We start from the raw sequence: 25,196 nt of genomic DNA on the forward strand, positions 1-25,196 counted from the left end.
ATTCCCAGTTACATGTGGTGACTGTCAGGACACCAGAAATCAAGAAGCCCATACATTAATCGAATTTGTCATAGCAAAGTAATTTCAAAAGGAATAGTCATAAAAACTCTTTCAAATTTTATGGCCATGAAATGTGTGTGTGCATATATATGTGGGCAGATTTTAGTACCTCTGAGGGCCCCAGGGACTTGCGAGGCCACACAGTGGTCCTGGGTGAGGTGTGAGGAAAGGGGGCTGTGCGGGAGGGAACAGCCAAGCAGAGGTGACTTCCAGAGGAGGTGATGTTTGAACAGGGCTGGCCCACTCCTGAGTCATCTCTCACACCCACCACACCCCTCCTGCCAACACACACTGGCCTCTCAGTTTCCTGAAGCCACTAAACTCTCATGAAACCTCAGAGCCTCTGCACAAGCTCTCCCCGCCCCCAAGTGTTCTTCCTCTGCTCCCCACCTCTGCTCTTTCCCTGGCTGGCTCATTCTCTTCTGTCTGTCCCAGCTTAAAATGCCACCTCCACAGAGAAGCCCACTCTGACTAAGCCACCTAAAGTAGCTCTGCCCACCTCCATACTCTGATTTTTTCAGAGCTGGTCCCACAGTCTGTGTTTGTTATGTTGCTTGCTTATTAAGAGGCAATATAGCTTTGTGATTAAGTGGACAACTTCTGGTACTAAAATATCTAGGCTCTGTTCCCAGCTGTGTGACCTTGGGCAAGTTACTTAAGCTGTCTGTGCTCCAATCTTCTCATCTAGAGAATGGAGATAGCTAGAGTCCCTACTGACAGTATGGTCAGTACTGTCCTGGCACACGGTGAGTGGCTGATCAGTGATGGCTCTCGTCGTGGTCACTGTCATCATCTGCCTGCCCTGCTGGAATCACACCTGTCTGTTCACTGTTGACCCCAGGGCTTAGCACAGTGCCAGGCACATTGTAAGTGTTCACAATATCTGTGAATGAAAATCGTGGAAGGACTTGCTCGCCTTTCTTCACCAGCGGACCTGGCCACCCAGCTCCGCCAGGCTGAGTTGGGTCTTCCTTGTCAGAGGGAGACCAGGGCGTGTGACGCAGGACTCTCCCCAGGACCCCTCTGGGGGGCGTGGCCCTGGACCCTGGAGTCAGAGGTGCTGGGCGAGCCCAGGCTTCCTCAGAGCTTGTGTGCAGGGGCGTGTGCCTGTGTTCGGGAGCATTCGGAGTGGGCTGGGTGTGTGAGTGTGCACACGTGCGCTGAGGGCGTCCACCCCACAGCCCTGAGCTTGCAGAGCGGCCGTCTCTGTTTGCAGGCTAGATGGGGGCCCGGCTCTCCCTCCGAGCTCCTGCAGGCTCCTTCAAGGACCTGGCTGATGGGCATTGATTTAGAGCCTTTCAAAGCCCTCCAGCAACATCGAGGAGAGGGAGAGGACTGTTCCGGTCAGGCCAGGAGAAAAATGACGGGCGTGACGCGGGAAATAAATGAGAGGAGAGGGGTGAGGTTCTACAGAATGCTCAGCAGGGAGCCTGCAGGGGCCGCAGCGCCACCCTCTCCCACGCCCCACCCCACCCCATGACCAGGGGTCGGCCCAGAGGCCAGCAGTCAGTGCCCACTGCCCAACCAGGGCCGCCTGGAGGCAGCTACCCCAGCCGCCCCGGGCACTAGGGGGTGGGGAGCGGGGATTTGGGAAGAGAGAAGCCACACCCCCAGTGAAATTGATCTCTGCACGTTTGGCAACAGGCTACTGGCCTGGACAGGCCACTTAACTGCTCTGTGCCTCAGTTTCCCCATCCAGAAAATGGGCATGAAAACCATCTCCTCCTCTAACTGGAGAGAAGCGTGGCAGAGATGCAGGGCTTGCTGGTCTCCTTCGGCCGTTAATAGGACGACTTTGCCTGGCTCGAGTTACACCTGGAGTACCTAAGAGCCCTGTTGTCACATCAGGGGTGATTGGGTCCCCATGACAGAGGCTGGGAAACTGAGGCAACATGCCCACAGCACAGTGAGGGCTCCTAGGCTGGAGGGCTGGGCCTCCCCCACCCCTGCCCCTTGGTGCAGCAAGGCTGGGGGAGGGTAGCTGAGCAGGGTGGGGTGGGAGAAGGAGCTCGTCCCCCTCTGGAGCAGAAGAGGGCCTGGAGTGGTCAGGGTTCAGCACGAGCACCAGCCTCTCCCCGCCCTCCTAGGGCCCAGGGGCAGATGGGAGCCCTCAGCCAGGGCAGCCGTCTGTCTGTTCTGGTCTGGTGGCCCCAGAGACACCTCCAGCTGGGGATTAAGCCAGAGGAGGGACAGATTCTGCTGCCAAAGCACAAAAGGCCCCATATCAAGTAAGATGAAGGAGCTGACGAGGCCAGACTGTCATCGCTGAGTATCCTGGAATTAAGAATGACACTGTCCTGATGTGACCCCAGGGACTGCGGCTGCCTCCTCCACTGATCTTGTCCACCTCTGGTGCTGCAGTGGCCCCTGGGGGGACAAGCTGGTGGTGGGTGCCATGTTGTCCTAGGACCCCGGGAGGCCTGTAGGGTGGGAGCTGGGTTGGCCCCAAAGCTGGTGCTGTGTGACCTTGAGTCTGGCCTGGGCCTCTCTGAGTCCTGCTTTCCACTTGTGGGAGGTAGAGGGCTTGAGAAGTCCCCTGCTGAGCAGGGCCTTGGCGGGGACAGGACCTGGGAGACAATGGGCTGTGGGTCTGTTGCCCTGGGTTAGGACAGCGCTGAGCACTGACCCTTCAGGGGGTGAGGCTTACAAGAGGGGACTTAGTCAAGGGGGGCTGGAAAGTTGAAGGGGCAGCGTGTTGGGGGCCCTGTGCTAAGACCCTCCCCCTCTGGCGGATGGCGCTCCCTCCTCCAGAGAGACTCAACCCTCTCCCACCTCCAGCCTCCCCTCTTCCAGCCCCGTGACTGTCCCCACCTGCTGTGACCCCCCCCCCAAACTGGGTGGATTGTCCGTGGCCCCGTCCCACGCCCTGTCCTCCCTGGTGTCATGGAGGCCTTTTCCTTTCAAATTGCCTCACGATCCAAATCTCCGAAGGAAGGAAGAGAAGGTCTGGTGACGATGAGCCCAGTTCCCCAAACCAGGATTTCAGTTCCTTCCAAAAGCTTAGCCACGGATTCAGACTCCCTGGCCCTTCCCAGCCCCTCCTAGAAGAATTCATGGTCGTGGAGCCCCCTGCTCTCCCCAAAGCCCAGAAACACGTCACCCCACATGTCGGGAGAGGAAGGCAGTGTGGCCGGCTGGCTACTAGCACGGCTCTGGAGGAGCCCAGAGCCGCTTCCTGGCTTGGAGACCTGGGGAGCCCCGCTGAGCCTCGTCTGTGAAATGGGCGTAATGATAGGCCTCCACCTCGTGAGGCTGTTGACATGGCCCGTGGGGAGGGCCTGGCGTTTATGAGGTGTTGGAAGGCTCCACATGCTGCTGTGTGCTAGGTGTTGCTTTTACGGATCAGAAGGCCGAGGCTTAAGCGGGGAAAGGGACTTACCTAAGGTCACAGCTGAGTGAGTGAAGAAACCAAGGAGCCCAAGACTTCCATTGCTGATTCATCTTCTGAACCTCCCGCCTCCCAGCCCCCAGCAGCCCCCCTGCTGGAGCCGGGAGGGAAGCCCACTCCAGGAGTCCAATCCAGGATGCCTCCTGCTCCCAGGCAGTGGGGAGCCTGGGACCTGGGCAGGAGCTCAGATAACCCAGGCCCGCAGACTGCGGCACAGAGACTCCCTCCGTGGGCTGGGCTCAGTGGAAGGTGGGTTCCCTCCCGGGCAGGTGGTGGCCGTGGACCCAGACCTGGGGGAGAACGGCACCCTGGTGTACAGCATCCAGCCGCCCAACAAGTTCTACAGCCTCAACAGCAGCACGGGCAAGATCCGCACTACCCACGTCATGCTGGACCGCGAGAACCCCGACCCCCACGAGGCAGAGCTCATGCGCAAGATCGTCGTCTCTGTCACTGACTGTACGTGCCCCTCTGCCCCTTGCAGCCCCACATGCCTGGGCTGTGGCCCCTCACACTGGGCAGCCTGGGGACCTCCCCCAGTGACTTGTCCTCTGGTCCTAGGGCCTACCCAGGAGGGCTGTGTTTTGATTCTTAAGACTGGAGTAACACCTGCTTCCCAGTTGTGACCCCCCCACCCAGGCACCCTTGGGGAGTGGAGGGGCCTGGAGGTGCCAGGCCCAGGCTGCTTCCTGGAGGCGCCACTGGGGTGGAGGGTCAGTGGACCTGTCCCCCTCTCCCAACTCGTCTTTCTCCCTGTCCCTTTTCTCATGCAACCTCCTTCCCTCCCTGGCTCCCTCTCTCCCGGCCCCCAGGCGGCAGGCCCCCTCTGAGAGCCACCAGCAGTGCCACGGTGTTTGTCAACCTCTTGGACCTCAATGACAATGACCCCACCTTTCAGAACCTGCCTTTCGTGGCAGAGGTGCTTGAGGGCACCCCTGCGGGGGTCTCCATCTACCAGGTGAGTTTCCCTTCCCTGGCCTGAGATCTTGCTCTCCATCTCACACCTCATCCCCACCAGCCAACAAGTGGACAGTGGGTGCCCTGGGTGCCTAGCCTCAAGCTGAACACCCTGCAGGGTCGGGACGGGGGTCGCCAGCCTAGACCACCAGAGGACACAGTCTGCGCAGGCTCTGAGAGCCAGTGCTCTGGGAGATGGTATGGAGGGCTTCCTGGAGGAGGAGGGGCTTGAGCTGGGTCTTGAATGACGGGTGGATTTGGAGAGGCAGAGGAAAAGCACCACAGGAGATGGATAAAGGCAGTGACAGATGGAGGAAGGGAGAGAGAGAATTCTGGAAGCCAAATCAGAGAGTTCCTCAGGGCCTGATTATGGAGGGCTAGCCTAAGACCCTCAACACCCCAAGGGGCTTCTGTAGGTGGTTCTAGAACACAAAGAAGGTCAGAGGAAAGTATAGCCAAGCACCCTCCCTCCAGGGCAGCCCCCTTCCTGTGCTCTCTCATAAGCCCCCCGGAAACTCCACACAGTGGGTGGGACTCTTCCCACTTTGCAGGAAGCTTGCAGAGACTTGCCCAAGTCCCTTTGGCCAAGAAGAGGTGAGGCCCGATCTTGAACCTGGCCCCTCTGACTCTGCTACGTGCCCTTCTGGGCAGGGAGGCCCTGAAGGTGCTGGTTCAGGGGAGATGATGCCCTAACAGGGGCTGTTTAGAAACCCTGGAAGGCCCTCATGGCTAAGAGCAAGGGCTTTGGAGTGCAACCCAAATGGGTGTGGACCCCAACTCCACCACCTGTGTGCTGTGTGACTTGGAGCAAACGACTAAACTTCTCTGGGCCTCGGTTTCTCACCTGTGAAATGGAGATCATAACAGTGCCTGTCTGGCTGTGCTCTGGAGACTCAGTCAGACACTGGTGTAAAGCGACCTGGCACTTGGACTGCAGGAGACGCACGGTAGCTGGTGGGCTTGTTATGTGTCTGTCATGAGGGTTTATACCAGAGAGACAGCAGAATCCAGTGACAGAGCCTTGGCTGGCTCCCATTCGAAGAAGGCTTGCTTGTCAGGATGCCAGCGTGGGCAAGCTGGCAGTGCCCTGCAGGCCCACTGTGCCTCAGCTCCTTCATCTGTAAAAGGAGAGAAATGGGGTTCTGTGACGGGTTCCAGGGACCATTCAGTCTCTCCAGCAGAACATTCTTCCCAAACCCCCACCAGGGGGAGCCATGATCCAAGGAACAGGAGCCTGTCCCTGGGGAGGGGTCACCAAATAGGAGGGGGAGTAAGAGAGCGAAGGAGCCTCCAGACTGGGTTCTCCAGTGGCTCACAGACAGCAGAGGAAGGAGATGTCCACCAGCACAACTTCCAAGTTCACAGAGGAACTGGCTCTGAGTCAGGAGAAGATGGTTGAAGGAGCTGGGAGTGTTTAACTTGGAAACCGTCCTCAGACACAGGAGAAGGGTTCTGACTTGAGCTGCACTGTTCCCCAGGTCCCATCTAGGAACTCAGCAATCCTTCTGTTGGATATGCAGAACTTTCTCCAGAGATTAGAGCCGTGTGCAGATAAATTAGAAGTAGTGAGCCCCACATCCTGGAAAACATTCAAGCTGAGTCTGGACACCCTCTTGTCTAGTTTATTTGATGTAAGTTAGACCGGATGATCTTGGCATTGTCTCTCAATCTTAAGAGTCTTTGCTTCATCCAAAGCTCTATTTGAACTATTATTACACATTTTTCTCAAATGTCTTGAACCCTCTTCTGTAAAATTTTCAACATTTCAGGATCTTGAGTCAGGACTTCTCATATCAGGACTGGAGGTGCAGATGGGACCAGTGTAGGAATGTGAGGGGAGGCTAGCCTACACGTGGCCTCAAATGGGTTTTTTTTAGTAATAATCAATTCCTCAAGTGAGTTTTAAAAACTGACCGTTGGTATCATCTTATTTTTGTTGTTGTTTTATAAAGCAAAACAAAGCAGGGGAGGGCATCCTGTTAACTGAGGGTCCTGTGTGGTGGAGCTCCACATAATCAGAGGGCTCTTTGAGCTGTGATGACTGCTCCAGGCCAGCATCCTAGGGCCAGAGAGGGAGGGGACACTGTTGCCACACTCCAGAGTCGGAGGGCCTGGAGCCAGCTGGGTCAATGTGAGAGGGCTTCCTGGCGAGGAGAGCAGAGGATTGGAGAGGAAAGGCTGTGGGACCTGGACTCTTGTTCTAAAAAGTCCCTTCCCCACCCCCTGCCCCCTTGGTGCCTCTGCACACCTTTCAGCTCTTATGTTCTGCCCTCTAAGAGAACATCTGGGAGAGGAGGTTGGGGACAGTGGCCTTGCCTGAGGGTCTGAGGCAAGCAGGTGTATCGGGCTGGAGCCAAGCGCGGGTCAGTGGGAAGGAGGGGAGGAGGGGGCACTTCTCAGGGGAGAAGCGTCAGGCCTGGTATCCCCACCCCTCACACAGCCCCTCCCCCCCCTCAGGTGGTGGCCATTGACCTGGACGAGGGCCTGAACGGGCTGGTGACCTACCGCATGCAGGTGGGCATGCCCCGCATGGACTTCCTCATCAACAGCAGCAGTGGCGTGGTGGTCACCACCACCGAGCTGGACCGCGAGCGCATCGCCGAATACCAGCTGCGGGTGGTGGCGAGCGATGCGGGCACGCCCACCAAAAGCTCCACCAGCACACTCACCATCCGAGGTGAGAGGGGTGGTGCCTCCTGCAGTGGGCTGAGCACATGGGCACAGGCCCTGGGGCAGGGCCAGGCAGGGCGGGAGCCCACAGCACTGCTGCTGTCCACCGCCCCGCAGGCACGGGCTGCCTCGCTAATGCGGCTCCCTCCTCATCTGGACCATCAACACAGCAGAGCCTTCCTGGTCTCCACCAGCCAAAAATGCCTGCAGAGCCTCTCCCCACCTGGGAGAGGCCCCCGTCTTGGTCTCAGCCACTGCAGAGGGCTTGAGCAGGGGTGGGGCCCTGGGGGCCACGAGCAGGCAGGGCAGGTTGCAGAGTGCTCTCCCAGTCTTTGGAGTCCAGAGTTTTTATTGCGAGGTGTGAAGGGAACCTTGCCCTCCCATGTGTGTGGATCGCCTGGAATCACAATGGAAGGACATTACCCTGAAAGAGGGCAGCTGGGGCTCCCAGGCTCCCTAAGAGTCCCCACCCCACTGGGGCCCTCTCATAAATCCCACTGACTCCACTCTCTGTCGGGGTGGGGCCAGGGAGGGTCACTGTTTCTCATGCTCTCTGGCTGTAGCTTTAATTCTTGGGACAAAATTGGGACATTGACATGAGCTATTGCCAAAGGGACAGGAATAACCCCAGGGAAATAAGTGCACAGTGTAACGGGCAAGATGTGGCCTGTTCTCTGGGACATGCCCGGTCGCATCTGGGCTTCTGCCAGCCTTTGTGGGGTGGGGGTTAGCTCAGCACATTCACCCTCCTTAATCACCACCAGAGATAGTGCAGACTAGAGAGCGGAGCATTCTCTCTCCTGTTGGTCCAGGCTTGCCTTGTGGGTTCCTGGGGCCAGTTTGAGGACCCACTTCTGTGCCTAAGATTGACAGGGAGGATGTCGTCCTCTCAGGGAGGACCCCGGAGGATTGTTCTCTAAGGCTCAACAGAAGCCATATCACTAAATGAGCCCATCATTTCCCCTGGTGATATCAAAAAGAGTAGCCAACGTGGGGTAGGAGTCATTTCACTATGAAGCCCATCTTCTGAAGAAATAGGGGCCTGGCATGCAGAGCTGAAAAATCAAATATTTAAGAGATATTAGACTTTTTAGGGGGAAAAGTCCTTAAAGCCAGCTACTTTCCCTGGGACCAGGCCTCCCCAAGACTCCTAACCCCGCCACTTTCCCACTGTGTGACTTTAGACAAGTCACTCAACTGCTCTGAGCTTCTGTCTCTTCATCTGTATAGCGTATCTAATTATGGCTGCTTCATGAGGATATTATGAGGGGCCTGTGTGGTCCTGTATGAGAAGCACTTAGCATGGGCTTGGCGTGTGGGAAGAGCTGAGAAATGGTCACTGTCAACATCATCATCACCATCGTATTCATTGTCGTTGTTAGGCACATACTGGAGAGAGGTTCTGGGGTGTCCTTCCTCCCTGGGGCAGCATGAGCAGCAACAAGCCCCCAGGGGAACAGAGACTGTGGGAGAGTATGGAGTTCTGGCCCGCTCTGTCTGGCCCCAGCAGGCATAGGGGCCCTCGGCTCATGACCTGGAGCTTGACTCCTGGGAAATTCGTTTGCTATTGGTCTGTGGCATGGGCCACTGCCTTTGGAGCTGGTCTTTCGGAGCAGAAGCCAGCCAGCTCTGTGCACCGACTCTGCCCGCAGTGCTGGACGTGAACGACGAGACGCCCACCTTCTTCCCGGCCGTGTACAACGTCTCCGTGTCCGAGGACGTGCCACGGGAGTTCCGGGTGGTCTGGCTGAACTGCACCGACAACGACGTGGGCCTCAATGCCGAGCTCAGCTACTTCATCACAGGTGTGCCCTGCCTCCCCCTGCGGCATGTGCAGCCAGCCTGGGGTGGGGCCGGGGGACAGGGAAGAGGCCCCCGTTGGCCACCAGGATTTAGCCCCTGTGGAGCCTCCCTGAGGATTTGCTCTTGACCCTTCCCAGGGGCTTTGTGGCTGGGTTCCTCTGCTCTGGTTCCGGGGGCCTCCTGAACCTATTGGAGGTAGGGGGAACTTACTGAGGTTTAGTCCAGGGAGAGGTGGAGCCAGTGACTCCTACGGAGGAGGCTTGCCCCCACTGCACCCCACACCAGGGTGATGAAGCAGTGACTGGAGGAATGTGGCCTCGTCCTTCCCTGAGGAACTTTACTCATGAGAATTCCCATCTGTTTAGAGGCAGATGGTTGAGATCTCTCTAAATGAAATGGTGTTAGCTCAAAAATGTCGTGTAGCTACCACCTGGAGAGCTGTGGAGAAATATCATGAGGCCATGTCCTGACTCAACAGGGGAAAGGCAGCCGTGATCAATTAGTGATGCCTGCCATGACAGTAGGCTTGGTAGGTGGTGGCAAACATGCCATGTATTAGTCATTCCTGGGTTAGAGTAGTTTTCCAGCATTCTTCAGTCCGTCACTTGAGAGATGCCAGGATGCATGGGGCAGGGGGCAGTTCTTTCACATTCCTCAGCACTCCCTGGCCATTTTACTGGCTCAGTCTTCCCTCTGTCCATGGCCTGCCTGCAGCCACGTTACACACATGCTCATGTGCATACATGTGCATGCACACACCTGCAGTGCACACACCAGCCTCCCTGACACCTCTTCCCCTGGAGCAACGAATCCCAGGCTCACAGCTTGCTGCGGCCAAGGTGACCTCCAGCCCTCTGCCTCACCTTTCTAAATCCTTTCCTTCCCCTCCATAAAGGGGCCCAGTACCCTCAGGCCAGCTCCCTGTGGTCCGGTCCTCAAGTCTGCGCCGGAAAAGACTCAGTTATCAAGACCCCCATATGGCACCAACCATGGTTCAGCCACTCGCGCCACTTGTGTCTTAGTTCCTCCCCCGCCCCCTAGGAGCCAGATTGTGTCCCTCCTAGATGGTGCTTCAGACACTGGGGAGCAGGTACTGGAGGCTTGGGGGCGGGGGGCTTTCCCCAGGGGCAAACCATGTAAGCACAAGGGAGTACCTGGTGGCAGCCCCAAGGATAACTTCCAAGCACCCTGAAGTGTTCAGGTCCTGCTGACCTGAGAGCCCTCCCAGCCCTAGGACTCTCAGATTTTAATTCCACACATTCTGCGAGGAGCTGCGCAGTGTCCTGATCCAAGCCGGCCCGACCCAGTGCAGTGGCACCCTCTGCTGCCGGAACACCGCACTGCCTGCCAGCTGGCAGGGCCAGGGTCTCCACACTGCTCTCGTGGGGCCCTTTCCTGGCTCCCTTCTACCTCGGGGAGGAGACCCTCATTCTTCTCACCCGTCCCAGAACACAGGAAGACTCAGTAACACCTGTCTCCTGTCCACCTGACCCTGCTCTTCTCTCTGTGGAGCCTCCTGGGGTCCCCATACAGAGAGCCTGAGATGAGGGACCTGGAGTACCTTCAGCTGACCCCAAGGTCCTCGGCCACATATAAAAGCCCCAGCCCAGGTTAACCTCTCAGACACTTCTACCAGACAGACAGGCAGCAGAGTGCAGAGGGGCACAGGCTCAGCAGTCAGGCTGCCGCACTGGAGTCCTTCACCCCAAATAGGCAACCATAACCCAGGGCAACACACACAACCTCACTGAAGGACCGTTTTCCTTCTCTGTGGAGTCAGTGATAACAAATGAGATGAAACGGTCCACATGAAGGGCCTGGCGCGTAGTAGGTGCTCAATGGACGTTAGGCCCTGCTGATTTCAGGCATTTGGCACCCCACCTAAGCCAACACCAGCCACACCGTCATCAGAGCCCCCCAGAACCCTGTTCTCTGGGCAATTCTGAGTGGGCAGCACAGCCTTCACTCTGGACCACCCCTGGAGTGTCCCAGCTCAGGAGCAGAGGGGGTGCCACTGCCCTTTCCCTCGCCAGGAGTCCTGTTTCCTGACCAAAGCGTCATCCTCTTTTTCTCACAGGTGGAAACGTGGATGGGAAGTTCAGCGTTGGTTATCGAGATGCCGTTGTGAGAACGGTGGTGAGCCTGGACCGGGAGACCACAGCCTCCTACACACTCTTCTTGGAGGCCATCGGTAGGGACCACCCCATGGCACACCACCAGCACAGCTGTTCCGGGCTGAATTCATGTAGGGTGCCCTTCCAGGGGCCAGCCAGGCCCTGAGCCAAAGCCTCTGCCCTGAGGCTGGTGAAGAAAGGGCGACCAGATGCTCAGCGTTATTACTGAGCACTTTCTGGGCGTGAGGCTCACTGCGTGGTGCTGCATGCAAGATGCTAAGATGCTGTGGTGGGAGCTACAGGAGAGTCAGATGGGAGACCAGCATGTAGACAAATCACTGAAAAACCAGGCATAACAAGGCAGAGAGGGAGAGAGGATGGCGCAAGGGTAGCGGACACAAAGGGCGGTGGAAACACGCCGGGGGCAAGGGTGATCAAGCAAGACATCTTGGACAAAGTGGCATCTGGGAGTGCGTTTGGATCAGTTAGGACTCTTGGTCACAAATTTTAAAATAAAATAAACTGACTTCAGCAACGTGGACTCACAATGCCAGTCCCCCAGGAGATAGAGCTTCAAGTATGACTGGATTTGGGGCTCAGGTGTAGCCACCGGGCCACAGTCTCTCTGCACTGGCTGGCACTGCCTCCTGTGTGTCGGCTTCATGCTTTGGCTCACATAGTGACAAACTGTTGCCGCAGCCCCAGCCTTAATCCTCTTGGGTTTGAGTGCAGCCATCTCCCCTGCTGAAGCCCGCAGACAGGCTCCGATAAGTTCCATCTGCCCCGGCGCCTGTCCCTGCGCCCCTCCTTGTGGTCAACAGGAGTGAGATGTGCTGGTTGGTTAGGCAGAAGTCCCATGCCCGTCCCTGGGCCTGGGGGGCAGTCAGACCTGCCTAGAACCTAGGCCTCAGGGTCGGGTTCTTGATGGGGGGCCTTCTGGGCGTGGACTTGCTTGAGACAGCAGGACGTGCTGGTGGGCGGAAACAAGGCACGCCCCCCACCACCTGGAAGGCCAAGGAGGGCTTCAGTGTGTGGAGAAGCGGGGAGGGTGTTTCAGGCAGAGAGAGCAGTCCAGGCAAGGGCCTGGAGGTGGGGAAGCAGTGGGGGAGGCGGGGCAGCAGCCAGCCCCTGATGTGGCACACATTGGGCAGGGAGGCTCTGACCAGATGGGGACAGCCTGTGTCTGCCTAAATGTTGGGCTGGAAGTTTGGGCTTTGGTTTCCAGGCAGCAGGGAGCCCTTGAGGACCCCAGAGGGGAAGAAGGGTATGATGAGGCCTGTGTCCCCCAGATGCCCCCAGTCCTCCCAGGAGCACCCTGTTCAGTGTTTGCAGTGAGCTCTGGGTGAGAGGAATGAGCTCCATGCCTCACTCTTTCCAGCCAGCAGTCCCTCCCCAGCCCACCCATGTCCACGTGCATCTTCCCTCAGCCCTGCCCTCTCCCCATCCTGGGGCGGCCACATCACCCTCGGGAGACGCATCATCTCACCGAGTCCAGCCCTCACGGCAGGCACTGATGGCAGGAGGAAAGGCCTCAGGCTCACACCTTCTGTGAAGCCTGTCAGCTCACACTGTCCCCAGCCAGGGCAAGTAAGCAACACCCCCAGAGTGGCGGGAGGCAGGTCCTGGAGAGGAACCTTGGAGGGCAGATGGCCTCCCTCGGGGTGGGTGACTGCACCCCAGCATGTGGTCAGCTGACCTGGGGAAGAGGATGGAGTCACCTCTGGTCCTCAGCCAACTCCAGCTGCCCGTCCTCCTCCCTGGAATGACCACCCTTGCCTGGACACGCAGTGCTGGGCACAGGCTCCTTCCTCCAGGGAGGATGACCCACCAGCTGCCTCCAGGCTGAACTGCTTCCTTGGCCCTGGGAGGGTCCTGCAGGAGACCAAAGGGCAGAACCTCTGGAGCCTCAGGCTGAGAAGAGGCAGGGCCGCCCCCCCCCCACCCCCGCATGCTGAGCGCCCCCCGGGCCGGGTCTGTCCTGTAGGCCTGTTTGTTTGACCTGTCTTGTATTTCATAAAGAATGACAATTAGTTGTGAACATTTAAAAATCAGGAGATTTTATTTAAAACCTCAGATATTCAATTTCTCTTGAGAAATCAGAAGCTCTCGTGTCACTGGGCCCACCTTGTGCCTGTCTCCTGTGGACGGGAGCAGAGGACAGTGGCCCCGTGAGGCGGGCTGCCAGGTGTGCCACGTGGACCTTACCCCCCCTGCACCAGCAGCAGTTGGGTTTGTCACCTCAGCACCTGTGTCTGTTTCCTGGGCTGCTACAACAAGTTACCACAAACTTGGTGGCTTAAAAGAATGAAAATTTCTTCTCTCATGGCTCTGGAGGCCAGAAGTTCAAAATGAAGGTGTCAGCGGGCCATGTCTCCTGCAAAGGCTCTTGGGAAGAATCTGTCCTTGACCACTTGGCTCACGGCTGGAGAACTCCAGTCTCTGCCTTAACCTTACAAGGCCTCCTCTCTGTGTCAGGTCTCCCTCTGCCGTTCTCTTATAAGGACCCTTGTCACTGGATTTATGGCCCACCCACATAATCCAGGATACCGCATCTCAAGACCCTTAGCTTAATTACTTCTTCAAAAACCCTTTTTCCCAATAGGTTTACATTCACAGGTTCCCAGGGATTCAACATGGGTATATATATATATATATATATATGTATATTTTAGGGGCCCCTATTCAACCCACTTCATGCCTCAGTTTCCTCCTCTGTAAAAAGGGGTAATAATAACAGTTCCTACTTCACAGGCTTGTTGTGAGGACTAAATGAGTCAGAATGTGCCTGGGACATATTAGATATTGCTGGTGTGATTCCTAATCTGAGAAGAAAAACAGCCACCTTGCAGAGGCCAGGGTGGGGAGTGACAGCGCACATGCCCAGGGAATTTCCCCTCAGGCAGCTGCTAACCCGTCCTCCTTCACGTCCCACAGACAACGGCCCCGTAGGCAAGAGGCGCACGGGCACAGCCACTGTGTTCATCACCGTCCTGGATGTGAACGACAATCGGCCCATCTTTCTGCAGAGCAGCTACGAGGCCAGCGTCCCCGAGGACATCCCTGAGGGCCACAGCATCGTGCAGGCAGGTGGCCGTGGCCCCCTGGGGCAGGTGGCAGGCTGGGGGCAAGTAGGACCACACTGGGCTCTGAGTGCACACACGCTGGGTAGCATTGTGGCAGGGAGGGATGGAAACAGGAGAGGGTCCAGCTCCTGCTCTGGAAGTAGCCAGTGCTGTGGGGAGAGGGGGACCCAGGCTCCCTCCTCCCTCCTGGGGAGAGTAGGCTCCAGGTTTTGTAGTCAAACAGGGTCTGGCTCCCCAAAAAAACAGAAGGGAGGCCTTGGCTGCCCCTTCCCCTCTCCCCCACAGCTCTCTCCTCATCCCCCACCCCACCCAGAAGGGCCTTCCAGAGCAGGGAGGAGCTAGAGATGTCACATTTTCCCAGAAAGGAGTTGAGGGGAGAGAGCCAGGGCCCAGTGAGGCCCAGAACAGAGCGGCTTTCATGGGCACTTGGCGAAGCTCCCCTCCTGGGCAGTAAACAGGCACCAGAAGAAAAGGTTCCTTTGCCCAGAGAGCAGGAGCGACAGCGCTGAGGCTCGGAGGGAGAGAAGGAGGCCCTGAAAATGAGGCTGGATGCCCTCCCCACCCTGCCCTGGAGCCTCAGTGCTGGATGGGGAGGGAAGCTGGAATGACTTCCCCTCTTCACCAGCTGCAGGGTTTTCCAACTTGGAGGCTGAGCCAAAGGCAGCAAATCTAGGCCTGTCCACTGGGGCAGGCTCCCGGGTTTGGGCGGGCAGAAGAGTGGGAGGCTGGGAGCTTGCCCACCTCCCTGCACTGGGGCCAGGACAGGGGCAGGAGAGATGCTGAGAGTCCAGGAGCCATGGGGATCTGCAGGAATCTGGGGCTGGTGCCAGAAGGTCCATTGCCTCTGGGCCTCAGCTGCCGGGGCTTGGAGAGCACCCCTACCACCAAAGCTGTGGTCCCGTTTCCCCGCAGCCTAACGCCTAATACCTGCCACTGCTGGCTCCCTGGTGGGTCTCCCAGGACCACCCTGGAGGTGGACATGGGGCTGTGGCCAGACCTTTGAGAGCCCCCTCCCCATCTCCAGCCTTTTCCTCCCCTTCAGGCCTGAGGGCAGCCTCTCCCCCACCCCTGGTCTCCAGGAAGAGAACACCTAGTGCAAGCAGAGCCCCCTAGCCAGGGGATGACATGGTGACGGGCCGCAGGTGGAGTTCATCCTGGGATGTCTCAGGGAGCCCTGGGGGAGGGAACCAGGAAGAGGTTAACAGGTTAGCCAGGAGGGGTCACAAAGCCCTGTGGGAGGAGGCCTGCCCCACTTTCTAAACCCAAAGAACTGGTTTCTGTTTATACAACACTCAGCCTGAAATGCTAGAGCGTGTGAGTAATACAGGGCAACCCTCATTCTCCCCTCTTCTCAGGGAGAAATTCAGGCACTGGTAACTTCTCCAAAGCACTGAAGGAAGCTTCTGGCCAAGCTGGACTCACTCTGGTGTCCAGTTGTGCTGGAAGGAGGGCACAGTGGCCTCTCCAACAGGGCCTGCTTGGAGAGAAATCTCTGTAGGGGCATCCAAGGGAAGAATAGGGCTCCCCAGGACTCCTTCAGCTTGGAGGGGTGGGGACACCCCATACTGGGCCACCCTGCACCCAGTCAACAGAGCCCCCAAACTTCTGTGCCCGGAGCTGGTGAGGCGGAGTGAGGGGTTGGACACGGTCTCGCTCTCTGCCAGCTCCCAGGCGTGTAGGAAGGATAAGACACAGGCAAGGATGACCCACACCACCAAGAGGAAGTTATCCATGTCCTCCCTCGGAGGGGTGTGTCGGGGAGGGGCAGTTCTAGGCAGGAGGTGGCTGTCAGCTGGATAGCAAAAAGGGCTTCACAGAGGGTGCCCCATGTGAAGCATAACCCACGGCCAGGCCAGGACAGGTGGTTCAGGTGCCTGGAGTTTTGGGTCAAGATGAAGCTAGACAGATAGTTTGGAGCCAGCTCCCACTGGGTGCCAAAGGCCAGACTAAGGAGTTCTGGCTTTATCCAGCCAGCAGTAGGGAGCCAACGAAGGTTTTGGAGCTGGAGAGTGGAAAGCCCGGAGAAGACTTGGCTAGCTGCACTATGGGTCACAGCAGGGTGGCGTGGGACAGCCCTGTGGTGGGGCACGAGGTGGCCCTGGCCGGTGGACGCTCTGGGGCAGGAGCTAGGCAGCTCAGATCCCCTCTGCCCAATCTCCAAATTTGGGACCCAACCAAAGTGTTTAGCCCTGGCCTTGGGAGGAAAGGTTGACGGAGTGGGATTCCAAGAAGCTCATCCTAGGGTGGGATTGCTTTGAAAGGTAGGCAGTCAATGAAGCAATTGCCAAAAACACAGCATACCAAGTGTGGCCGAGGCCTGAGATCCCGTAGCTGCCCTGGAAAGCTCAGGACCCTCCCACAGGAGAGGAGGCCGCCTCCTTCCCTGGGCCAGGCATGGAGCCACTATAGCGTGTCCTCAGAGCCCAGGTGGCATCACCTCCAGCTGCTGGCAGTGCCTCCTGCCATTCTGACACAGCACTGGTCCTGGCCTCTGCAAGGAGCTTAACCCATTCATGATCCATCCTGACGTGGGTACATTGAAGGGGGGCTGCCAAGCTGGCCGCCAAGGTCATGATTGGCCAGGCAGTATTGAGAGCCTGCTGCTCGCCCCTCCTTCCAGCACACACCCAGGTATCAGATCTGCCCAGAGCGAGCGTGCTGGCTGCTCCCCTGGATTACTAGGCAAATGCTGGCAGGGCCAGGAAATCCGAGGAGAGGTGTCCCTGGGTTCCAGTTTGCCTCAGGCAATGAGTTGGCACAGAGATCGGGACAGTACCTTGCACCCAGTGTGGGCTGAGTATTCCACTTGGCTGGGGGGGAACCTTTGGCCATTCAGCAACCAGCACTGGAGTCCGAGCTGGGCTTTAGCACGTGGAGGTGGGCAGGCCTTCTGCTGGGAAGCAGGGCACTGCTCCCTGGAGGTGGGTGGTGCCTGGTTGCCAGGTCATACCCTCTAGAACCTCAGGCCAAGGGTCCAGATGGCTGCAGGCGCTCAGTAATTGGTCCAGCAATCCTTCAGCAACAGAGCTAGAGGGTCTGCAGAGAGGAAGGTATTCTTCCAGGGCCATCTCTGGGAAAGGCCATGGCCCTGCTCACATAGGGAACCACTCGGGGTGAGCATGTGGCCCAGGTTCTGTGGGCCGCTGCCCTCCTGCAGCCTGTGGTGCAGGGCTCTGTCCGAGGCAGGAGGATCCGGGCTGGATCCTGGATGGGGCGGCACACCCCATCACATCTTGGTAGATTCCGTATAGTCACAGTTGTGGTTGTCATCGTGGTCTGGCAGGGGTTGTTGAGGGGCCAGCCGGCCACGGTGGAAGCTGTGCAGGGAGCGGCGCAAGGAGCCCAGCCGCTTCCAGAGCCGGAGCCGGGGCTCGCTGGGTTCCCCAGGGTGGTGGGGCATGCACTCGCGAGCCTGGCGGCGGCTCGGGTCCAATGCAGCAGACTTGCAGAGGATCATGAACAACAGACAGGTGGTCAGCAGGAAGAAGATGCAGGCCAGGGCAAAGAGCACGGGGAGGAGGTCACCTGCCTCCATGGGTCTCCCTGGAGTGACAGGAGCTGTGAGGAAGGCGAGGGGGCTGGGGCCCTCTGTGCTCATGGCTCCTGCAACAGGAATGGGACAGAAGCTCAAAGGCAGATCAACTGGAGCCAGGGCTGGGGAGGGAGAGGAACATTGATGGGGGCTGGGTGCTGGTAAACTAGCTGCAGATAGCATCGTGGCCATTGTACAGGTGAGAACAATGAGGCCCAGAGATGTGACCAGTGTAAGGTCACAGAGCAGATAAGTGATGGAGCTGGGCCTAAACTCAGATCATTTTTCTGCTACCTTCCCCTGCCCGCTTGCCGCAGAGGAGACAGGAGGGTAATGCCTTCTGGCATTTTAAAATCAATTCTCATGAATTACAATAGAGTCTTAGACCTGAAAACTTGGGATCCAAGACCAACTCATCAATAAGTTGCTCTGTGACCAGGAACAAGTCATAGATTATAGGATGCTGCAGCTGGCAAGGACCCTAGCAATTCTCTAATAAGCTGCAAACTGGGGGCCCACAGGTATGTTTCGTGGGGTCCTTGCAGGGCTTTTATAAATTTAATTTTGAATATTTTAAAAAACACAAACGAAAAACTAAAAGATTTCACATAAATATCTGAACGTCTGGCTTCCTTTGAAATTTCAGAATTTCAGTAGCGGCAACATGGGACCAGATGCTGCCTGGCACCCAGTGGCTGGGGCTGAGCAGCATCTGCCCCCTTTAGACAGGGCTCTGGCCCCCACTCGCCACACTCCCCCATAGGCCCACTGCACACCTCACTTCACCTGCCTGGCCCCATGGGCATTCTGTTGGTGCTTCCTGATACAGTCTAACCTGCTCACATGACAACAGAAGAAACTGAGGCCCACACAAGAGGCCAAGCCCAAGGCCACACTGTGAGCCAGTGGCCAAACAAAGGCCAGGACCAGGTTTCCCATCTTCTGGCCCTGTGGCCTCGCCACCCTCTGACTCCCAACCCTCTCTCAAGGCTCACTGAGCTGCTCCAAGGACTGGTAGGAAACAACCTGCAGAAAGCAACAGAGTTCACGAGGTGGGGCTCGAAGCCCCCCAGACACCAGTCACCTGTTGTCACTTAAGATCATCCCACTAGAGGGAGCGTGACAGATGGTCCTTATAGATGGAAAATCAGGCTGAGCTTTTGGTTGAATATGTCTGAGCTAGCAGATGAATAGGCTGGTGGAGCCTGGCGGGTAGGTAATGCGTGACCAAAGAGGACAGGTGGGCAGGTGCACTGGAGCTCACTGGCTGGGCCTCCCGCTGGCTGGAGGAGCCTCACCGGGCTGTCACCAGGTGCCGGCCCCAGGTGGTTGGCTCTTCCAGTTTCCTAGGAGCAGCCAGGAATCTGGATTTTTAGGCAAACGTTCCTGATGTTTAAATGTTGGCAACAAATTCAAATTTGGTTAAGTCAAGAGAGAAAAAAACAAAACAAAACACTGCAAAGGCCAAACAAACTTGACTCCAAAAAAATTTTAAAGGAATTTGCAAATATTTAAAACACTACAACAGGCCAAACCGAACACGTAAACAGGCTACGTCCAGCCTGTGGCCAGCAGGTGTGAGCCTTGATCACTACAAACAGAGGACAGGAAATCCAAAAGAGGGTCTAACAGAAAGGAATCATTTATTTCTGTGTGACCTTGGAGCCGGTGGATGAGGGGAGAGATTGCCCTCCCTTTCCCGGCCTGCGGCTTAGTCTAACTCACAGTCAAGTTTCTAGCACCAACACTCAGCAGGAGGGAGCCCTTCAGGTCACGCCCAGGCGCTGCATGTGGTGGCAGAGCCCCTGTCGGCAGGCAGCAGAGACTAGAGTGGCCACCTGGCCCCACCCCACTGAGCCCCCGGCCCCAGCCCAGGCACTCACCAGCAGTCGCAGGACCCAACTCCCGGCTCCTGCGCCAGCCTCCTGTCTGCGTGCAGCCTCAGTGCCCAGCCGACTGAGGGCACTCCCTGCACCCCACCCCACTCCCACCCATCCCAGCATTTCCAGACAGAACATGCATGACCCCTCCTAGCTCCCAGCTGGAAACTTTGATGCCGGCCTAACTGCCCGGGGCCTCCGCCTTTCAGGCACTGGGCCTAGAGCACGCACTCCGGCCCAGCTGGCAGCCATGCGTGGGCTGGCCTTTCCTTGAATCTGAGCAGCGAGGAGGGATGGGGTGTGCCCATCGCCATCTCCCATGGGGAGAAAAATGGCCATCCCTCTTTCCTACCCTGGGCAGTGCTTGGCTGGGAGTAAGAAAAGAGCAGTCTGAAACAGAGGAAGTCTCAGTCCTTCTAGGCCTAATGTTATTTCAAGGCCTTCACATGCATCTGGAGACCTAATCAGGCTAGCAAGGCAGGTCCAGCCTTCAGCCCCTGGGGACATGATTTAATAAAAAGATAAGTGAGGCTATATTTAGCATCTGAATAGTTCCCTTGGAAGCAAGAGATTCCAAAGTGCTTAAAAACACAAGCGGCAGGGCCCGCTTGACAGGCCCGCTTGACACTCCCGCTGACCAGCCAGCAAGGGCCAACTGGTTCTGGGAAAAGGAGGCCTCCACCAGACCAAGGCTAGGAATCGTCGTGAGGGCACCAAAGCATCTCCCTGCCCGCTGGGGCCCAGGGCATGCCACAGGCCCTGCTCTGGACATAGCTCTGCAATCTCAGTCTAGAACCTTCTTTCTTCCCTCAGAGGTCCTTTAGAGCAGGGCCTATGAGCAGAAGGGACTGAGCCCAGAGCACATCTCTCTGTGTGGCCTCAGGCTAGCCACTGCCCCTCACTGGGCCTTGTTTCCCCTCTCTGCAGAAGCAGAGGGGCTCCCCAGGTCTGAGCATACCCGCGCATCCTCCCCGGAGAACCGCTGCAAGGATCTGGCCCCACTTTCCTCACCAAGCTACTCCTGCAGCCCCCAGCACTGACCTCAGAGCCAGCCCTCAGCAGTCCCGAGCTGGGTGGAGAGGTCTTCTCAGCTTTCCAAGGGAGGCCCAAGGAGCACCAGGTGCCACCCACGACCCCAACACGCCCTGGGCTCTGCCGTGCCCTGAGCCCCTCAGCCAGGCTGGGCAGACTGGGCCGTCTCCCCTCACTTTCAGCTAGACCTGGCTTTGTCTAGAAGAGCTGGGGCCCTGCCTTAGGGAGGGGACAGCCAAGAGGGTAGGGATGGCAACTAGGCTGGGAAGAAGGCGGGGGAGCCGTCAGAGGAACGGAGTTCTCCTGAGCTTCCCACGGCCTGTCTCTAGCCTGTCTCCTTGGAGCCCTCTCAAGGGGTGGAGGCGCTGGGGCGATGCAGCGGGTTTCACTGCCTCTGCGGCCCCAGCTCTCACGGTCCCCCGTGGATGTTGAGTGGTACGGTCGGGTGGCAGCCAGCAGTCTGCTATTCAGTGCCTGCCAGGCTCCAGGTTACCGGGGAGAGGGTAGCCACGCAGCAGGGAGGAACAGGAAGAAAGATGGGCCTCGCAGCCCCTGAGGCCCCTCCTCCCCTCCTGCGGCGTCCCTGGGTGCCTCACCCTCCAGGCTTCTCCCTCCGCTTCCTAGTAAAGCATCTTGCCTTTGATGGTGTCTGGCTGCAGAAGGGAGGGGTGCGGGGCATTTTCAAAGGCCAAAGAGATCACAGGACAGAAAGCACAGGACTAGAGGACAGCCAAGACTGCTCCTCAAGTCTGGGTGGACCCTTGGAGACCCTCCAGGTGGTAGGCTCTCCACACACATATGCACACAGACACACACGCATGCACGCATGCCCTTCCCCCAGCTTCCTTCCTTCCTGGAAGCCAGAGCTTCCCTGGCAACCAGCTGCCTGTTTAGAAGCCTAAGTTGTAAGCAGCTTCCCCATCAGGGCCTCCTAAGCTCCTAGAAATACAACATGGGGAGAGTTGTGGCTCTGCCCACACCTTTTGGAGCCCCTGTTTTTGGTATTTAGCTCCTCCTTGCCTTTAGTCCTTGACCGCAAAAGAAGCCTCCTCTGCACAGCCCCAAATGGATGGGAGCCTTCCATGGACTGTCAAAGTCTGTTAGATACTGAGGGGTCATCACATCCAGCCCCCTGTCTCTCAGATGAGGAAACTGAGGTCCAGAGAGGTGTGGCCTGGCCAAGGTCACCCATCAGTCAGTGGTGGGGCATTTGGTGCTTTCCCCTCCAAAGGGTGGGCAGGCATCTGGTGCTATGTGCAGCATCAGCCTAAAGATGTTCCCAATACCCAGAGCCCCCAGTGGGATTCCTGCATCTTACCTCCGTCCCTTCACTGCCCCTCACTTTCCTTAACCTTCTCTTCCCAAGCCGACTGGACACCTCATCTACGGCCCCCATTTTCCTGAGATGGCAGGAGGCCAAGCTCCCAGGGGGGTGCAGGCTGCTGAGGCAGGGAAGCATCAGGGAAAGCTCACCATGGATAGAGACGCCCAAGGGCATCCTCTGGACAGCTTGGCCCTCTTGCCCGTCCTGATCCCTCCCAGATCTGGACTGTTGAAGCACTCCAGTACACCCCTCCACCTTCTAGCTCTTAAGACTTCTCAGGGAGGGGAGAGGAAGAACCCCATAGCAAGGGGCAACCCAGCCATCCCCTCTCCAGTATAAATCAAATGGGCCTCCCAGGAGAATGTGGCATAATTCATAATGTCCAACCTTCTACATCTGTTCCTGTGCCAGCCACCAGACAAGATGCTTTGCAGACATTATTTCTAATCTTCCCATCAACTCTACAAAGTTGGTTATCATTGTACCCATTCTACAGATAAGGAAACTGAGGCTCAAAGGCTCATTACTTATCCATGGTCACATAGCCAGTAAGTGACAAAGCCAAGTTTTACACTTGGGCCTGCCTGACTGAGACACCTTGTTCCTTTCACTCCAACGTACTTCCCCTCCTCCCCACCGTCAACATGCTTTTCAAAATCCTTAGACACACTTGGCCCCTGGGTGCCGGGGTCTCACCAGGCCCGCACCTGCTGCCAGGCTCATCATTCTCATACTAGCCTCCATCCTGTCCTTTCTGTGCTCCACATTCTGCTGAGGCTCCCACTGCCCCAGAGAGAAAGATCCTTTGCTATTCATTGAGGCACGTGTTCCACTCATCCAACCACATGCCTCTGCTGTGTTCCAGTGTGAACCTTTCATTCCAGACAGACCGGGGTCCCAGTCCCTTGCTCAGCCCTCCTCAGCAGCCTCTACATTTGCTCACTCTGTTTCCTGGCCTGAATATTCTTCCCAACCCTCTCTTGCTAAGCCTGGTCCTTCCCATCCTTCCAAACCAAACTCCTCCTCTGGAAACCTTTAGCCAGTCCTATCCTTGATGGCCTCTGCTGTCTAGATCTTTGCAAGTAGGAGCCCATCCCCTCTTCCCTGGATCCCCCACTGTGCCTGGCCCAGGGCTGTGCACACAGCACACACTTGTCAGAATTTGTCCAGTGTGCCAAGATGGGAGAGCCTGCATTAGGGCTTCAGGGGCAGGAAAGAAAAACTCAGTGCAAATTCACTTGGACAGAAGGGAAAGTGTGCTGGAGAGATGCTGGGATACCCCACAGACTCAAAGGAAGAGTCAAATGGGGAAAGGTGGAGGCGCAGCTGGGCCTCTGGCATCACTGGGACCGGGGAGCCAGCTACTGCAGTGCTCTGTGCTGTGTGTCCTTCACCTCTGTTTGCCGAATGTCGCCTTTATTACCTCTCACCAGAGATCTGCTACTAAGTCATTCACATATTCATTCAACAAATATGTGACCCTAGTTTCTGCCAGGATTGTTGTTCTAGAGACAAGGGATATAGCAGTGGACAAGCCCCTTTTTTTTCCATGGGGAGGTAGACAGAAAGTGAAGATACAGTGTATCAGAGGCTGATGGGGGTGGGAGAAGCCAGGGTACTGGAGTGGGGGCTGCAATTTCAAACAGAATGGTCAGGGAACACCTTGTGAGAAGATGACATTGAAGCAGAGACCTGAGGAAATGAGAGAGGGAGCATGCAGATCTCTGGAGGGAGAGCTGACTGGGCAGCGGAAACGGCGAAGGCAAAAGCCCTGAGGCTGGCTTGCACCTGGTATTCAAGAAATAGCAAGGAGACCAGCGTGGCTAGGGTAGAATTAGTGAGAAGGGAGTGGAAGACAAGCTCAGATACTCCTACTTCTTACCACTAGGAAGACCGACACTCTTTCTCTGGGCCCAAGGTCCAAAATCCCAGAGAAAGATGTGATTAGCCCAGTTTTGCTCAGGTGCCATCTCCTGGACCAGTCACTGCTGACCATGATCAGTAAGAACCTGGCAGCCCCAGTGCACACCACAGGGTTGACGTGAGAAGGCAGAGCCAGAAGAAGTGAGAGGGTCCGGGGCATTACGAAGCAATTCACCACAAATCACACAGACAACATACCGTGGCCCTGTGGGCATCTTCCTGCATCACCTGGCAGGGGTGTTCTCTCCTTGTCTCAAGCGTACAGTGGTAGAGCAGGTGTTCAGTTCTTGGCTTGACAGGACTTGCCTTGGTGCCGGCTGTGGCTCTGCCAACAGCCTCAAGGCTGGACTCCTTATAAAGAGGGCTGTGCACTGGGCAGTGTCTCAGAGTGAGAACAGCACACTCCCAAGTCCCAGAGGAGACAGCACATAAGCCTGAGGTACAGCCACGCAAGCCGGGCTGATTGGAAACTAGACTGGAGCGATCCTGTGGGTAAATGAATATGGAGCCATTCTTTGGGAGGTGGGATTTCTGAGTTTCCACAAAGTGGCTGTTACAGTAGACAGTGCCTGCCCTGGCTGGGACCCAGTGTGGCCAAAATGGCTTCAGACCAAAGAAGTGTGGGCAAGAAGCAGCCACCCTAGGTGAGGCTCCTGGGATCTCAAAAGGTCGAAGGAGGGAACTGTGGAGGTACGGACTGACCTAGTCAAGCCTGGATCCAGAGAGCCCTGGTGCCATCAACCACCTTCTCCCTCATCCTCCCTAAGAACCTGGAAGAGGATCAGGGAACAGAGCTGGCAGGTGCCCTGCCACAAACAGGGCAGCATGGAGCCATCAACAGTCAGGTGTCCTCAAGCAGGATGTGAAAGACAGACATGCCCCTCTCCTCTCCCATGCCCTCAGCTCTGTGGGAAACCACAGGTTTGGGCAAGATAGGGTAGGGTGGTGTGGAGGCGGGGAAGGGCACCAGAAACTTCTCTCCCTGTGGGGTGGAATTCGAGTGACCACATATCTCATTCTCCCTCAGCTAAAAGCCACAGATGCCGACGAGGGCGAGTTTGGGCGTGTGTGGTACCGCATCCTTCAAGGTGAGTGGGCTGCCTGGGAGGGCAAGGGCCAGCCCTTCTGCCTTTAGGATGGCAGAGCTTCTCTAGGCTGCCAAGGGTCTGGGAGGTGAAGCCAAGGAAGCCCTAAGCACTGTACACATGGGCAGGCCAGAGGGGAGAACCAGGGACATTCTCCAATCATTTGTACCAAGTTGGATGTCTTTTAAGTGAGGGTGCTGCATCTGGTTGCCATGCTCCTGAGGGTCCTCCGTCCCACAGTGCGATAGCACCAGAGGGGGGCGGTGAGTCTCATTGGACCAGCTAGAAATCACATGACCATTTGTGAACCAGTCACTATGGCCAGAGACTAAAATATGCTGACCT

The 25,196-nt window shown here is 57.0% G+C and overlaps 2 protein-coding genes across 4 annotated transcripts in view; one reads left to right on the top strand and one right to left on the bottom strand.

Annotated features, from left to right (window-relative positions):
• Nucleotides 1-25,196, top strand: part of LOC138915047 (cadherin-23-like) — a 315,540-nt gene that overhangs the window by 281,809 nt on the left and 8,535 nt on the right. Inside the window, exons 22-28 of the mRNA XM_070226845.1 lie at nt 3,718-3,907; nt 4,261-4,406; nt 6,863-7,082; nt 8,728-8,880; nt 10,956-11,069; nt 13,927-14,075; nt 24,794-24,854. Coding sequence (XP_070082946.1) covers nt 3,718-3,907; nt 4,261-4,406; nt 6,863-7,082; nt 8,728-8,880; nt 10,956-11,069; nt 13,927-14,075; nt 24,794-24,854 — 1,033 coding nt within the window. The remainder of the gene's footprint in view (nt 1-3,717; nt 3,908-4,260; nt 4,407-6,862; nt 7,083-8,727; nt 8,881-10,955; nt 11,070-13,926; nt 14,076-24,793; nt 24,855-25,196) is intronic.
• Nucleotides 13,024-20,668, bottom strand: C1H10orf105 (chromosome 1 C10orf105 homolog). Of its 3 annotated transcripts, XR_011423125.1 has the most exons (3): nt 19,491-19,623; nt 16,377-17,678; nt 13,024-15,249 (listed from the first exon to the last, which is right to left on the bottom strand). XR_011423125.1 is itself a non-coding variant. In XM_005602448.4 (2 exons), exon 2 carries the CDS (start codon nt 17,671-17,673, stop codon nt 17,302-17,304), a length of 372 nt encoding a protein of 123 aa, XP_005602505.1. In that variant the 5' UTR covers nt 17,674-17,678; nt 20,529-20,668; the 3' UTR covers nt 13,024-17,301. The 3 variants fall into 3 exon arrangements, 2 of the variants coding, with proteins under 2 accessions (XP_005602505.1, XP_005602504.1); XM_005602448.4 differs by lacking the exon at nt 19,491-19,623 and adding an exon at nt 20,529-20,668 and having other exon boundaries at nt 13,024-17,678; XM_005602447.4 differs by having other exon boundaries at nt 13,024-17,678.

This window comes from Equus caballus, chromosome 1 (assembly GCF_041296265.1).
Source record: "Equus caballus isolate H_3958 breed thoroughbred chromosome 1, TB-T2T, whole genome shotgun sequence".
Classification (NCBI taxonomy): domain Eukaryota; kingdom Metazoa; phylum Chordata; class Mammalia; order Perissodactyla; family Equidae; genus Equus; species Equus caballus.

Bases quoted from the DNA above. Each gene is read 5' to 3' on its own strand.
- C1H10orf105 (XM_005602448.4), bottom strand. From the start codon at position 17,673: ATGAGCACAGAGGGCCCCAGCCCCCTCGCCTTCCTCACAGCTCCTGTC.